The sequence below is a fragment of the Euphorbia lathyris genome, chromosome 10, assembly GCF_963576675.1.
Source record: "Euphorbia lathyris chromosome 10, ddEupLath1.1, whole genome shotgun sequence".
Taxonomy (NCBI): domain Eukaryota; kingdom Viridiplantae; phylum Streptophyta; class Magnoliopsida; order Malpighiales; family Euphorbiaceae; genus Euphorbia; species Euphorbia lathyris.
The window spans coordinates 53057119-53073786 of NC_088919.1; the positions used below are offsets into that span (position 1 = coordinate 53057119).

At 32.0% G+C, this 16668-nt stretch overlaps 1 protein-coding gene across 1 annotated transcript; it reads right to left on the reverse strand.

The window, feature by feature from the left end:
• Positions 1–12010: 12010 nt before the first annotated feature.
• On the reverse strand, positions 12011–15869 carry LOC136208424 (phenylalanine ammonia-lyase). Its single transcript, XM_065999285.1, has 2 exons — positions 15316–15869; positions 12011–13973 (listed from the first exon to the last, which is right to left on the reverse strand). Exons 1-2 carry the CDS (start codon positions 15744–15746, stop codon positions 12224–12226), a joined length of 2181 nt encoding a protein of 726 aa, XP_065855357.1. The 5' UTR covers positions 15747–15869; the 3' UTR covers positions 12011–12223.
• Positions 15870–16668: the final 799 nt, after the last annotated feature.

The following is a 16668-nucleotide window of genomic DNA, read 5'->3' on the forward strand; positions in this document are numbered from 1 at the left end:
TAGTTCATGCGACAACATACACTCGAGAGCAATAGTGCTATATACTCATTGGAGATATATAGTGTCTCGATTGGTATGTTTCAAAGCAATTATTATATTATCGTTGGAGATATAAAGTCTTTTGATTTGAACATGTATAATGACATGTGGTATGTCTTATCCTAAAATCCATCTTACAACCATATGTAAAACTTTGATCTCAATTGCAATTTTCTATTTTCATAAATATGCAAATATGCATAAGTGTCTAGATAGTGAAAAACAGACACATTTCGATGTGATGAGATGTAATTCTTTCACTCTCACTTTGTTCTTTCCATCATGATCCAATCCACTTAATGCTCAGGTTCTTTTACGTTTCGTATTATCTTATAGCCTTCAAAACTTTCTTCCAAGATAAGTTAAATTAGATCATACTTATAGAATAAGTTAAGGGTCCTGAGGATAAAGTAATAAAAAAACTATGGCTCATGATTTTAAGTCTCACACTAGGAAAAGTTGAGATCCTTTATGCTTAATGCTTTTCCATCTAGTGGGTCTCTAAGCACACATAGTATGAAATCATGTGTTATGGTGTTTTATCCTTTTATTTTGAAAAGGAGAGCATATCTTCTCTAGAAACACCATACAAAAGTTTCAGCTCAGATGTTCCAAAATATCTAACTCCAGTCTACAACACGTCGAGACTACTTTCGGCTTTGAAAATAGAGTATCTCAAGTTATCATTAACTTGTGTCTATACGTTATATTACACGTATATATTTACATCTTCCACTTTAAATGACACTAATTTCATTTTTTTTATAAAGGCGGCCTATGTTTATTGAACTTGCTCTTATTTCACTTAAAAAACAGCTTCATCCTTACTCTTTTTGTCAACATCATGACAAAATAAGGGTAAACACCCGTGTGAGTGAGCTACTTCTCTGTTTGACATGCATAAGAATATATAACAACACATATCAACATAAATAACATTTTCACTTGTGTATGGAAGAAGTTTCGGAACAAACTTTATTGGAAATCATGTTTTTACAAGTACATGAAGAAGAAAATATTTTTAGATCCTACACAAACCCTGCTGGGATCTAATATGTTTTACATAAACATCTCTCTTGACATTTCCAGTGAGTGGATCGGGTACCATGTCATGAGTAGAAATATATTTTACACTAACTTCTCTATGTGCAATTAATTCTCTAATAAAATGGTAGTTGATCTCTATGTGCTTCATCTTGCCATGGAAACTTTGATTTTTGGAAAATGCAATAGCACATTGGGTATCGCTATTTATCACTACTAGAGTATTAAAGGTAGTAAGATTCAGATGGTTCATTAATCTATTTAGACATACTGTCTCTTGTAATGTAGATAAGTATGACACATACTCCACTTCCATGGTGGACAATGCTACACATGTTTGTTTCTTGCTGATCTAAGGTATTGCCCTATTTCCTAGAAAGAAAACGTAGCCTAATATGGACTTCCTCTCATCCAGGTCTTCTGCCCAATCAACATATGTGTATCCTTTTAGTAGGAGATTTTTCCCTTGATAACACAGAGAATAGTTTGTAGCTTCTTTGAGATACTTAGTATTCTTTTAATAGCCGGCCAATGTGCTTTTCCAAGGTTGGAATGAAATCTAATCACCATTCCAATGACGTGACTAATATCGGGTCTTATACATAGCATGACATACATCACACTGCCTACGACACTTGCATAAGGCATCATTTTTATATAGTCCTTTTCTTGTTGTGTTTGGGGACACATGTCATTACTAAAGATCGAATCCTTTGACATTAAGCTATCAATGGGCTTGTAGTTCTGCATATTGAATCGATCAATGATCCTATTGACATAAGTTTATTAAGGCAGTGCTAATAAGTTCTTTGAACGATCTGTCATAATCTTAACTCCAAGAATTAATGCCACTTCTCCCATATATTTCATTTCAAAACTTGAGCTTAACCAAATGTTGATTTGGTTCACATATTTATGGTCGTTTCCTACTATAAGGATGTCATCTATATATAGTGATAAGATGACAAATTTTCTAATAGAGTTTTTTGTATAGGCACAATGGCCTTCTTGAATCAACTTGAAGTTACTTGATATCATCTCATTGTGAAATCAAATGTACCATTATCTCGAAGACTATTTCAGGCTATAAATTAATTTAATCAATTTGCAAACCTTTCGTTCATAGCATGGTTCGATGAAACGTACATGTTGTTCCATATAGGTTTCTTCGTCCGATTCTCCATTGAGAAATGCGTCCTTACATCTATTTAATGTAGCTCTAGGTTTAAACTTGCTACCATAGCTAAGATCAGTCTTATTGATGTAAACCTTACAACAGGTGAGAAGGTCTCCTCAAAGTCTATCCCTTTCTATTAAGTATAGCCCTTAACAACCAGACGAGCTTTGTATCTTTTGATACTTCCATCTTCCTTTTACTTAACTTTGAGAACCCATTTGTTCCCAATGGTTTTGTGTCCTTCTAGTAGATCAACCAACTGCCAAACTTGGTTTGATATCATGAAAGACATTTCTTCATTTGTTGCTTTAATCCATTTGTCTTTTGCAGGATATGAGAGATCCCCTTAGACATTCCTGGGCTCCGTATCATCCTGAGTGACTAAAAGAGTCGTATCTTCGAACTAAATCATTGGTTTTGAATTTTTGCCTTTTAATACGATGTGGCTTTGAGTCTTGATAAATATGTCGTATATATTCATCATAGTTCGATATGCTCCCACTAAGACCAAGATCCATATTCTCATAAGAATTAAGAATAACACTCCCACTTAAGGTAGGATCTAGATCATTCGCAACATTTTGAGGTACTAGATTTTGACCTTGTTCCTAAAATTTCTCCCACTCGAATGAGGAGATCCGTTCAATTATAGTTCCTTGAATAAAGTGAGGTCATGGTATATGCCTCTTAATTTAGGAAACTCGTTCTCCAAAAGAACGATGTCTCATGATTCTAATTCTATCACACGTCCATCTTCATTTTCTCCCACTAAGACATATCCTTTGGATACATCTGGGTATCTTATAAAGACACATTTTTTATTTTTTGGACCTAATTTTCCAAATTTACTCGAGGTATCGAGGGAGAAGATAGTATAACCCCATGGGTTGAGATTTCTCAAATCAGGTTTCGACTCCTTCATATAATTCATATGTCACACCCGACCCTAGACAACCTCAATCGGCATCGGGCGTGAAATAGAAGGATTATAATCAACACTTAGGAGTCTCCAATTTATCCCAATATCATAATATCATATTATATTACAATTGAAATACCAAAGTTCTAACCATAATTTTAACAATAAGCAGCCACTTCCAAACCTCACCTAATTGGTCGTAACCTTCTCTATATCCTCTACTTTCTCACCTAAAAACATTAAAACATTTAAAAACGTGAGACAAAAATCTCAGTAAGAAACTATCAGCTATAAAAACCAACTTTACTTAGCATAGCTATATATATATACATTTATAAAGGGATTTAATCAAAACCTTATAAAATATACTCAAAACTTAAGTTCATATAACTTTATATATATGATGCATCTTATCAAAACGAATCAAAACAAATGTTTCATCAAACCAATTCATAAATAAGTGTTTTATCAAACCAACTCGTATTCAATCAAATGTAAAACCTTATATCAAAATCAATCATAACCGAAAACATAATCCAATGAACTTAAAACATTGTATCCATCCTCGAGTTTCTCCCCTTAAGTATCAATCCATAACCACATATATAGTCGAGACGTCTCTTAACATTGCCTATCCCATATGGTCTTACCCAACACTTCACTGCCATACCCAATAGGTCTTCAGACTGTGTACACAGGCCATGTCCCTCACTGAACATGGTCTTCAAATATAAAACCACCGATCCGGATAACTCTCGATGGATATAAAATCATAAAATCACAACATGCTCAAATTTCCTTTCACAATCAAATTCCAAACTATTTCATAACCATAAATCATTTGGCTTCAATTAGCCCTTTTGTATCATAAAAATCATATTTGGACTTCAATCCAAAATAATAACAACAATAACCGCAACAGAGTTCTCAATCCAAAAACAATTCGTAAGAAATCATCAAATTCATTTTGTTCAATATAGATATATATTGAAACCAAAAACATATATGTATATATGTAAATCAACCAAATTAATCCTTAAATCAACATAATCAAGTAAAATCTGAAATTCACATAGAAGCATAATCAATAGCTTCATTTGAACCGTAATTGCACAATAAAAAGCAAAATCGTGAAAAACCCTAATTTTTACAAAATTCCTGCATAACCCTAAAATATCAATTTCTGAAAAATCTTTGATATATATTTATCTATATACATAAAACTCAAAATATAGTTGATAGTTACTTACATTGGCTACTAATTGAAGAAAACAACCCGTTCAATTCGCCTCTAAATTCTGTCTAAGACGTTTCCCTCCAAACACTGCTGAAACTCAAAAACTCTTCGGTTAGGACTTAGATCTATGTATAAGGATGCTATGTTTCAAATTTCGAGTGATTCAGACGGTCGAATCTCCGTAAATCAAAAAAACGGTGAAGGAACGGTCGAAGAACGACGAAGAGGTAAAAGGAAACAAAAGAAACAGAAAAGAAAACAAAAGAAATAGAAAGAAGATGGTGGAGAAAACAAAAGAAATAGAAAGAAGATGGTGGAAGTCTGGCGAATTTGGGATTTATATTCCAAATTCGTCAAATATCATATTTGATCCTTCATCTTTTTATAATCTTTTAAAATTTATCCTAAACTTTTAATTTACACTTAAAACCATCGAATTAACTCCAAACTTTTCCTATACCACCGAATTAACTTCACGCACCCAATAATTATAATATATACTAATATCAAAATACAAATTTTAAAAATTTAGACACGGACGTGACATCATATATAGTCGAAATGGCAGATTTGGAGGGTACTCGGTTCAGGACATGATTGACTATCAGCAGTGTATCTCCCCAATAAGATACTAGTAGATTTTCTTTAGCCATCATTGACCTAACCATATCAAGAAGAGTTATATTTCTCCTCCCAGTAAGAATTCAAAGCTATTATGTTGCGGAGTATAAGAGATGGATAATTGATGTTCAATTTCCTTTTCAAAACATAAAGCTTTGGATTCATCTAAGAGACATTCTCATTCATGATCAGTTCTCAAAGCTTTAATCTTTCATTCTAGTTGATTATCGACAAAGTTCATTTACTTCTTGAAACAACTTAGTGCTTCAGATTTGTGAGACATCAAGTAGACGTGACCATACCTAGTATAGTCATCTATAAAAGTGATGAAGTAGTAGACCCCATACATAGCATGCACATTCATTGGACCATAGACATCTAAGTGAATTAATTACAAAGGAACTTTGACTCTAGTAGCTTTACCTAATGGCTTTCTAGAGATTTTCCCTTTAAGGCATGATTCACTTGGAGGTAATTGTACTTTTCTTAAACTACCTAATAAACCTTATTCTGCTAATCGACTCATTCGATTTTTGCCTATGTGATTTAGTCAAGCATTCCATAACTTAACATCTTTATGATTTACAAAAGAAGAAAAAGAAGAAGAAGAAGAAGAAGAAGAAGTGTAATAGGAAAACTTTTTATCTTAGCTTAAATCAACATCCAAAATAGTTAAACCATTTGTAATATAACCAAAACCAAAATATTCATATTTCAAACACAATTTAAACTATTATTTTTAAAAAGAAAATTGAATCCAAAATTCAATAACGTTGTTACAGAAATGAGATTTCTTCGAATATGAGGAGCCTATACGACATCTTGAAAAATAAGAGTTCAACCACCACGCATATGTAATATACATGCTTCAATCCCCTGGACTTCAATTTTTGAATTGTCCCCTATATAGATCCACTTTTTTCTAGTTGGCATTCATTGGAATTCAACAAAGGCATATTTATCCTTGGTTATGTGATCCATTGCATCTAAATCAACAATCCATAGAGGATCGTACTCAGTTAGAAGAAAATTACTTGATACATGTAATTCACTCATATTTAAGCTAAAATAGTTCACCTTAGGGGCAATGCATTTTTTCGCATAATGCCCCCGTTCTTGGAAATTGAAGCATTTCACACGTGCAATGTTTCACTTCTTTCTGTTCTTGGATCTCCTGTTCATTTTCTGCTACAATTGCTCGGACTCTTTAGCATTCTCCTTGCCTTTTCCACTTGAACACTTACATTTCTTGCCTTAATAGTTGGAATTTTTCCTAACTGAGTTTGAACCAGCATAATTGGTCTCGCATATTGACCCTAATCGATGCAAGGTGGTCCTCCTCCGACAGTTTGATGGATTAATATGGCTTATAATTAAATTGATTTAACAGTTTGATGGATTAATTAGACCTCGATATTAGTGTTAAATACAAGCCAATAGGGTGACTCCAATATTTTAAGGACCATAATTTTTATATACTATAGAAGAACAAAATAAAGATAAAATATTTGAGATAATTTATGGTGAACAAAGTGGTTAACAGTTATATTAGGATAATATACAGAAAATCCCTATAGTTTGACCTTTTTGCAAACACAATGTCATAATTTAAAAACTCGCAAATATGAATATGTAATTTGTATCGTTTGCAGACCCGAATATTCCATAAAATTATTATCGTGACTCTTTGTAAAAAAAAAATAGCGAGTTGAAGCAATTAAAAATTATGACTTTGCAATTACCCTATCTAGGCCTGAATTTACAAATTAACTAAATTACAAGTATTTTTTAACCGAAAAAATTATCTAAAATATTGTTTAGTCGCAAACTACACAAACCATATACCTATATTTACAAGTTTTTAAACCACAAGATTGTGTTTACAAATAGAAAAAAGCATCTTGAGACCTGTAATTTTCTAAGCTATTCATCTTTTAATTGAACACGTTAAGCCTCTCATGAAAAAAGGTCAGCTTTTAACATAAAATTCGGTTAACCGGTTGCTATTCATTTCACATGCATTTGAGATTTGAATTTTCCCCAGTTTAAAAATATGTTTTGATATGTGTAATGTGACTATATGAAACTATAAAACCATATAAAATAAATACCACATTTGTAACTAAATTAGATGTTTACAACTAACTAATTGGACAAACAATGATTCAATAACAACAACAACAAAGCCTTAATTCCGAAATAATTTGGGATCGGCTAACATGACCATCATACGAAACCGTGAAGTCAAGTCGTGTCAGCGATATAAATTCTCTCACTCCACTCTGTCCTATCCACTACCATATTTTTCCTAATCCCCAATGAACTCATATCACTCTCGATCACCCAACAATGATTCAATATGACAAAAAAAACACCATATTGATTCGAATTATCTCTGTAAATTATATATCGTTGTCACCCTTACAGAATGTATATATACAAAACATAAATGCTGGCTGAAATGGAATTAAATCACGTGACTAATTTTTCATTTTTTGATTCACTTTTATTTGGACACATTAAACATCTCATAACAAAAAAAGGGTAAGCTTTTACATAAAATTCGATTAACAGATTGTTATTCATTTCATATACGTTCAAATTTTGTATTTTCTCCAATTTAAAAACAGTTTTTAATACGTGTAATATGACAATACGAAAACTATGAAAAAACCATATAAAATGAATACCACATTTATAATGTTCATAGCTAACTAATTTGACAAATAATGGTTCAATATGAAAAAAATACCGTATTGATCGAATTATCTCTGTAAATCATATCGTTGTCACCCTTTTCAGAATATATACAAATCATAAATGCTGGCTTAAATGGAATTAAATAGTCTTAGAGAAAACAGATCAGCTATGCTCTATAGATTATAGGACATGTTTCCATTAAAACTAGTAATAATTTTTAGTAAACAAAATTAATGTAATAAAAGTAGGCCAAGTGAATTATGATGGATGTGTCTTCATCCATGGCCTCAAGAATGTGTGGATGTGTTTTATATATTGTCAATTTGCAATTTAATGAAGAAGCCATCTTGATGTTTGGCCTCAAGAATATTGTATGATGGCTTATGCATCCACATTTTCATTTAATTTACATTACTTTAAAAGTTTAGGGGTTATAAATGCAAATGGGTCTATGTTTTTATTGCCCTTGTCAAGTAGCTATTTAATTTATGAAACCAATCACTTTTGTATCATGAGAATACATTATTTCCTATGTCCCATTAATTTGGAGAGAAAACAACAATGGAATGGAGTAACTAAATACAACAAGGAAAAAGTTCAAATAGAAAAAACCATTTGGTTTCATAGGATTCTTATATACAAGGAAAAGTTAAAAAAGAAAAAAACCATTTGGTTTACAAAAAGAGAACATCCGTGTTACACAATTAGTAAATAAAATGAATTTCATGTTGATTTTGATGACGTGATATGTTAATTTTGCTGATGCAACATACTAAAATCAATGGAATGGATTAACAAAATACAAGGAAAAAGTTAAAAAAGAAAAAAAAAACATTTGGTTTACAAAAAGGGAGCATGCGTGTTACACAATTAGTAAATAAAATGAATTTCACGTTGATTTTGATGACATGATATATTAATTTTGCTGATGCAACATACTAAAATATTTACGTTTGATATCTTAACTTAATGACATGTTAAAGAGTATTAGTTAAAATTAATTTTTGGCTTAATATATTAGCTCTCTGAATTTGTCTAAAAATTTTGATTGTCCTTCTGAACTTTTAAAGTGTACTGATAGCTCCCTTAATTTGTATAAAATGTCTAATTAGCCCTCCTGAAATTGCGCAAAATATAATCAATTAATCACTTGGTTGCAAAAAAGTAAGTTAAATGCGAAAGATGTATTGCGCTTGTCTTAAAAAAAGTAAAATGACAAAGGTTGGAGTATGTGATTCTAATATTAGAGAAGACAAGTTTAACAATTGAACATGTAAGGTTTTTATTGCTCTTTATAGTCGTTGTGGTCCCATTGTGAATTTTGTAAGGTTTTTTACCTTTCCCGTTTCTTATTGTACTTGTTCTTTTCTTATCTAATGAAGATGTAGACATTTTCATCAAAAAAAAAAAACCAGTTGAAAAGTAAGAACTTTCTTTTTAATATATTCTGTGAATTATGTAATAAAATTTTAAGGCATGTGCAACACATTTTCCACATGCAGCTTACTTTTTGGCAATAAAATGGTTAATTGATTACATTCTAGACAAGTTCACGAGGGCTAATTGAACATTTTATACAAGTTGATGGAGCCATCAAGACACTTTAAAAATTCAGGAGGGTCAATCTAATTTTTTGAACAAGTTCACAAATGATGCATTAAGCTAAAAATTAACTTTGACTAACACCATTCAGCGTATCATCAAATTAAGATAATCAAATGTGAAGATTTTAATATATTGCGTTTGTAAAATTAATATGTCATGCCATCAAAATGAACGTATTATGAAATCAAAGACTAACACCGTTCCATTTGTCAAATTCAATTGTATGATCACATGTTCTCTTTTGTTATTAAAGAATTACATTAAACCTTAAATTTTTTTTATATACTTTTCTTAAAGGCCTGTTTATTTTATTTATTGTTTGCTGTTAGAAAAATCTTCTTTTCCAAAAACAGGGATTTTTTGTTTTGTAAAAAGTTATTTTTTAAGTGTAAAATACAAACATGAGATCACTTACCAAACAATTAAAACTCTCCATTTTAAAGTGAAAATACAATATGGATTATGATAATGAGCTACCAAACACCCTCTAAATTTATCGCCCACTAACTATCAGAAATGGCATAAATTTAATATTTTCAATGAAAAACTCATCAACATTTAACTTTAATTTCACCTCTATACTGTCTTTTTCATTCAGAAAGCAACAAATAAATTTACAAGAGGTACAACCTGGAGGATGTACCATCAAAATTTTTGTCACATGAAAATAAAATAAAAAACAAGTTTGTAGGGTGAATTTTCATGAAAATAATTATTTGCTTTTATTTTCCATGTGGTGGAATTTTCATGACATATCATTCAAAATAACTCTAAATCTAGTATAAAATATAAAGACCCTACAGATAGAGGTGTCAATGAGTGAGGTAGCTTCCAAACTATTCAAACTCCGCGCAATCAAAGTTCGATTCGAGATATTAATGAGTCTTTCTCGAGCTTCTTTAAAATCGGCTCGAAACATATTTGATTTTTCTAATAACTATATATATTTCATTAATTTTTAATTCAAAATAAAATAGTTAATAGACCATATGCAAAAATAAAATAAAATGTGTAATTAATCATCGAGTCTAACTCTTAACTAGTCACAACCTATAAAACTCATCTAAAAAAACCTAACGAATGCTTTGAGATTTTAGCTGGTCCAAAAAAATTAGGAATTTAAAGTTTAAAATACAAACGCTAAAGACTAATCGAGTTATCATTCACATTTGAAAATCAACAATAATTAATGACTAAATATTTATTTCTAAATTTCATTAAATTTTATAACCAACTTTTTATTTGCACTATAATATTAATAGACAAAATGTATAATTAAGTCCCTGAACTTTACCTTTTTAAGGATCAAACCCCTGATCAATTATTTTTCCATATTGAACCTTTAATCATTGATTCTGTTGTGGATGTGGTCCCTATTAAACTTTTTTTGTTGAGTTTGGACAGCACGCATTGTTAGGACGATTCGCTCTATTGATGTGGACAAATAAAAATAAGAATTTATTAACTAGGATAGATAGAGAGTAAAAAGTAAAAGGAAATTACAGAAATCAGAAATCAAATCGATCTTTTTCTCTTCCATTTTGTGAATTTTAGCATTAGAATCGCCATATCAATCTTCTCTTTTTCCAAATTCGATGAAAAAGTTAAATAAGGGTCATATCCATAACAAAATCAATAATCAAATGCTCAATATGTAAAGTTCAGGGTTTAATTATGTTTTTTGACATGTTAATATAATGTAAAATTCCAATACTTTTATTTCATGAAATCAAATTTAAAAATCATAATATTAATATTCTGCAATCACAAGGTGCTAGGTGGCTACGCTGTCAATGGAGTAACTGATTTCTGACAGAAATAAATTCTGTTTGTTATACAATTAATTTTTTTTTTTTTGACAAAATACAATTAAATTTTTAGAAAATGCAATTATATCATTTTCTAGAAATAAATTTGAAGTTTTATAAAAAAAATAATAAAGGCTTAATATTTTTTAGGGGTCTTTTTGTAATTCTCTAAACTCTCCTATCTGCTACCTAAATTTCAAAGATGTTTCGTTTGTTTTCTGAATTTATAACCTCTAAATTTTCTTAGGTTTAAGACCTTCCATCCTCTCCGTACCTACACTTTTAATAAGTAACCCTTCTAACTTGCTTATTTCGAACAAATAACTCCTTAAATAGGTTATTTTGGAAGTTTTTTTTATCATTTACTTAATGTATCACTAGATTAGTTAGATGTAGCAACCAATAATTTAAAATCTTTTATTTCTGATGTAATATTATGTTGAATGTTTTTTTTTGGTTTAGGAGTTATTTATTCTAAATAAACAACTTAAGGAGTTATTTGTTCCAATTGAGCAATTTTATGGGTTATTTGATCCAAATAAACAAGTTGAGGGGGTTACTTATTAAAAGTGTAAGTATATGAGATCAGTTGCAGTATTAGGCCAATTTGAGAGAGTTAGGAAGTTATTAAGCCATTTTCTTATAATTATTTACAATTTAACTTATCCAAATTAACCATCGTTCTACTGTATGAATTTAGAAGGATAATGAGATATTTTAAGCAAGTACAACGACTAATCAAACAGTTTGGAGATTGTTGAAACATCTCCAAAGTTCAAGGACTAATTGATTTTTTAAAAACCAATAAACATGTTGGCATAAATGTAATTTAAACCCTAAATTAACCTAATAAACACTACTTGGACCAAAATAAATTTTATTTTTGCAGATTGCAAGGAATTCATTATAGATAAATGATATATTACAAAGTACAAACAGTGGTAATTAAATCAATAATCCCATCAAAATATATTTTTTTAAGTTACATAGAAGGGATTATTATAAAAACAAACAAATCATCAAATTTTTTTAATTTGATACAAAAACAAAATTAAATTTAAATTAAAATTTTCTTAACATATTGGAAGAGGAGCACCATTCCATTCCTTAAGACAATCCATCAATGGATCAATGATCTTCCCCTGGCACATTGCTGAAAAAACCTTATCAAACTCTTCCCCGGGTGACCGGATTTTATCTCCGGTGAGCATTCCGGTCTCCAACTCTTCCCGAACGAACTTGTAAAGTGGGTATGATCTACATTCCTTAATCCTATTAGGAATAGGTGCATTTCCACTCTCATATGCATTTCTAGCCGCATCAACTTCTTTCGGCAAAAGGGTCTTAAGTTCGTCCTCGAAAGCCGAAATCTTTTGGAAGATCGACGTGTTCGCGTTCTTCTCATTCTCACCATTCACCAATGCATGATCTACAATGACTTGCCTTAGCTTCTGCATCAACGGGTACGTTGAGCTACACGGATCATCAACGTAGGCGAAAACGTACTCGCGATCAACTACTTTGAGTAGATCTTTCTCGCAGAATCTCGAGGGGTGGAGTTCCCCGTTAGCTCCGGTTGTTAAGACCCTTTTCGCGGCTTGGCTAACCGTGTTTTTCACGGTATGCCGTAAATTCTCCTCCATATGCCTCAAGTCAATTGCTTGACAAAGTGCTACCAAGAAAGTTGTGGACATGAGCTTCAATATATCAACAGATTCTTGAGTCTTTCTTGATGAGATCAGCCCCAACGAGTTCACGTCTTGGTTATGTTGCTCCGCGCTTTGAACGTGGCTAGTCACGGGATTCGCAAGGAATTGAAGCTCGGAACAATAAGACGCCATAGCGATTTCCGCCCCTTTGAAGCCATAATCGAGGCTCGGATTTCTTCCACCGGTTAGATTTGAAGGCAAACCATTGTTGTAGAAATCATTGACAAGCTCACTGAATTGCGCGAACATTAATTTCCCGATTGACGCGATGGCTAACCGAGTATTATCCATCGAAACACCGATCGGTGTCCCCTGAAAATTCCCCCCATGTATAGCCTTGTTTCTTGACACATCAATCAAAGGGTTATCATTAACAGAATTGATCTCTCTTTCAATTGATTTAGTTGAGAATCTAATAACCTCAATCTGCGGGCCTAACCATTGCGGCGACGTCCTCAACGCGTAACGATCTTGTTTCGGTTTCTGCAGAGGATCCATATCATGCATTTTCTTAGCAGCCTTAACATAACCACTCCCATCTAGAATATGTTCCATTATAGCAGCAGCTTCAATCTGACCCGGATGATGCTTCAACTTATGCGTCAAATGATCCGTAAACTCCGGTTTTCCATTCATAACTTCAGCGAAAACCGCAGACATTACTTCAGACAACACGGCTAGGATGTTCGCGTCGAAGAGCACCATAGAAGCTAAGCCAGAACCAACTGCTGTCCCATTGACAAGAGCAAGGCCTTCTTTAGGCTGCAACTCGAAGAAACCGGAGTCAATTCCCGCGCGTTTAAAGGCTTCTTGAGCATCGAATGATTCACCATTGGGACCGGTGGCTTTGGAATTGGGGCGGCCGGTTAATAGTCCTGCAATGTAGGACAATGGGACTAGATCTCCAGAAGCGGTGATGGTTCCGCGGAGGGGTAAACACGGGGTTACGTTCGTGTTCAAGAGCTTGGTTATGGCTTCTAGGATTTCAAATCTGATGCCTGAGTAGCCTTGGAGAAGTGTGTTGATTCTTACTAACATTGCTGCTCTTGTTGTAGAATGAGGCAATGTGTGACTTGTTTCTATTCCATTGCCAAATATTCCAGCATTCAAGAATCTGCACAAAATTAAATTAAAATTTGTAAATTTTAATTGTTTTTCAATGAGAAAAAAGAGAAAAAATTGTAATTAATCTAGCAAATATTGCCGTATACGATAATTTTAATAATTCTAGTCTGTTAAGTTCACCGGTGACTATTTACTGTTTACTATTTACTATTTACGATTCAGTAAAATCATCCAGGCTAAATATTTGACTTTTTTGCTATTGTTTGGAGCATAAAAACAAAAAGAAACTGCAAAAATTAGAATCAAACTGATACGTTTGACTGTTTTTGTTGTTTTACTATTGTGATTTTTCTTTGGAAAAAAATGATTTTCAATCAATTTATATATTTGACTTTTTCTTAGAGTATGAAAACAAAAAGTACCTACAAAAATTAGAATCAAACCCGATATTTTTAATGTTTATTATTGTTGATAGCTATGGTCAGATCTGTCTGAAATATTATGTAAAATCTGTGATAACTATAAAAATTGCGCTCTTAATATTTTTTAAAAATATGCACAACTTTAATACTTTTGTACGCTAGGACTTATTGCACACCCTATTTATCGCGGTATATATTAGTTGATTTTCTGTTACAAAATAATTACCATTTATTATTATTTTTTTTAATTCTAACCTAACAAAAAAACAAAAAAATAAATGATAACTAAAAACAGATTTTGAGAGTGACTTGCATATGGGTGTATTAGGTGATCAATATTCTCAATAACTTTCTTTGAATTAAATGAAATTAATTATTAATTAATTAATTAGTTGCATTTCCTAATTTGCCCCTATATATCATACTATTATAATATACTATACCCTATACTATTGACCGACCGTTCATATATCAATATTAATGTTTGTCACGTTTTACTTACTATCCAAACATGCAAATTACAATTCTAGAGTCCAATTTGACAAATTCTTCTATTTTAATATCCAACCAAATTAAATTAATTAAAACGGTAAATTACATGTTGCCAATAACATTTATCCTATTTTATAATTTCACGTACAATCTTCAATTTTACAGACAAAACTATATAACATTTTAGTGATATCTTATTCTGTAATTATGATTCACCAACGCGCCACGTCTGCAATTTGACCTCTCTACAAAATAGCGTTGACTTTGTGTTGACTCGTCAAATTTTGAACTTTAGAGAGGTCAAATTATTGACATGGCGCATTGATGGATTATAATCACCGGTTGTACATTTTAATGGGAGATCAGCAAAAGATTACACAATTTTATATGCAAAATTGAAGTACGTAATTTACCGTGATTAAAACTCTTCTGAGTCAACTCGTCTGAGTCATTAAAAAAAGTTCATAAAATTATTACCTAATGAGCTCTCTCTGCAAAGCACCACCTTGCTTTGTTCTTCTATGAGAAGTAGCACCAAAACCAGTGGTTACACCATAGCTATCAGTCCCATTATTCATACTATCCATAACCCAATCACTACTCGCCTTAACACCAGCCCGAGCTGACTCAGCTAGCTCAACTCGGATCATTGAATCAGAATCATTCCCGGAGCTACTACTGGCAGCAATTGCAGCAACCTGAGCCACCGTCAAACTCTCGCCGCCGAGCTTGACCAGAGACTTTCTATACTCAGCCACCATTTGTTTCACTTCATCTAAATGGCTACCTTTCATTGACTCAGCAGCTAAACCCCAACTCAACGGGTCATGAGAACGAGTTACTTGTGTTTCAGTACAAAAACCGTTTAAAGATCCATTTTTGACCCCATTTTGGTGGATTGATTCCATTTCTGAGAAGAACCCAGATGATTAAATGATCGGAATTATTGAAAAAGTTGGGTGGGAGAGAGAGATTTAAAGAGAGGAAATGTTGGGTAGTAATTGAGGTTACTGATTTCCTGAGGGGATAAGGAGGGAAGAAAATGTGTTTAAATAGAGAAAGATGTTTGCTTTCGTTTATGTGTAAAATGGGTAGGTGAGCATATGGGAGAAAAGGTGGGTTGGTTGAAAATTAATTTTGACCCTTGATCTTAGATCATCAACGGTTCAGATTTCAGATTGGTTGAATTTGACTAGTGGTGGTAGTGGTGCATGGAGGAGGGTGTGGTTGGTGAGAAATTGAGAAACAAATTTTTTATTTAAATAAAAAAAATTCAACTATTTTTTATTTCTTAATACGTGTAATTGTAGAATTTCAAAGGCAAAACAAGAGTTTGAAGTTAATTAGGACCTTAAACTATCGACGATATCAATGAGGTTTCTGCAAGTAAAAATCAGCAATTGAATCATTATTTTATTCTAAAATCAGAAACTGTGACTATTTTGATATGGATTCTAATGATCTTTGTATTGATTCAATATGTATATGGAGAAGAGGGTCTGAAACTGTTCAACCGAATAATTTTTTATAAAGCCTCAATTGATAATTTTTACTTAGGATGATGACTGAATTGAAGATTTTTACTTGATTCAAGAACCTAATTGATAATTTTAATAGTTTAAGATTCTAATTGATTTTAAAACCTTAGATTGAGGAGTCAAATGAGTATTATACCAATTTAATAGTCTCCCGACTTTATTTAAAATATCTAATTAATTTTCTAAGTTCACATAGCAGAACAAAAAGATATTTTTTTGGTAGGAAAAAGTTTAGGTAAGGGTAGGTCTACACACTCCCAAGGTCAGAGCAAACCACAGACCTCGATGCGGG

Coding starts and splice junctions, on each gene's coding strand:
- LOC136208424 (XM_065999285.1), bottom strand. CDS start 15,746: ATGGAATCAATCCACCAAAATGGGGTCAAAAATGGATCTTTAAACGGT. Junction 13,974..15,315: donor TTGCAGAGAGAGCTCATTAG/GTAATAATTTTA, acceptor AATTTTGTGCAG/ATTCTTGAATGCTGGAATAT.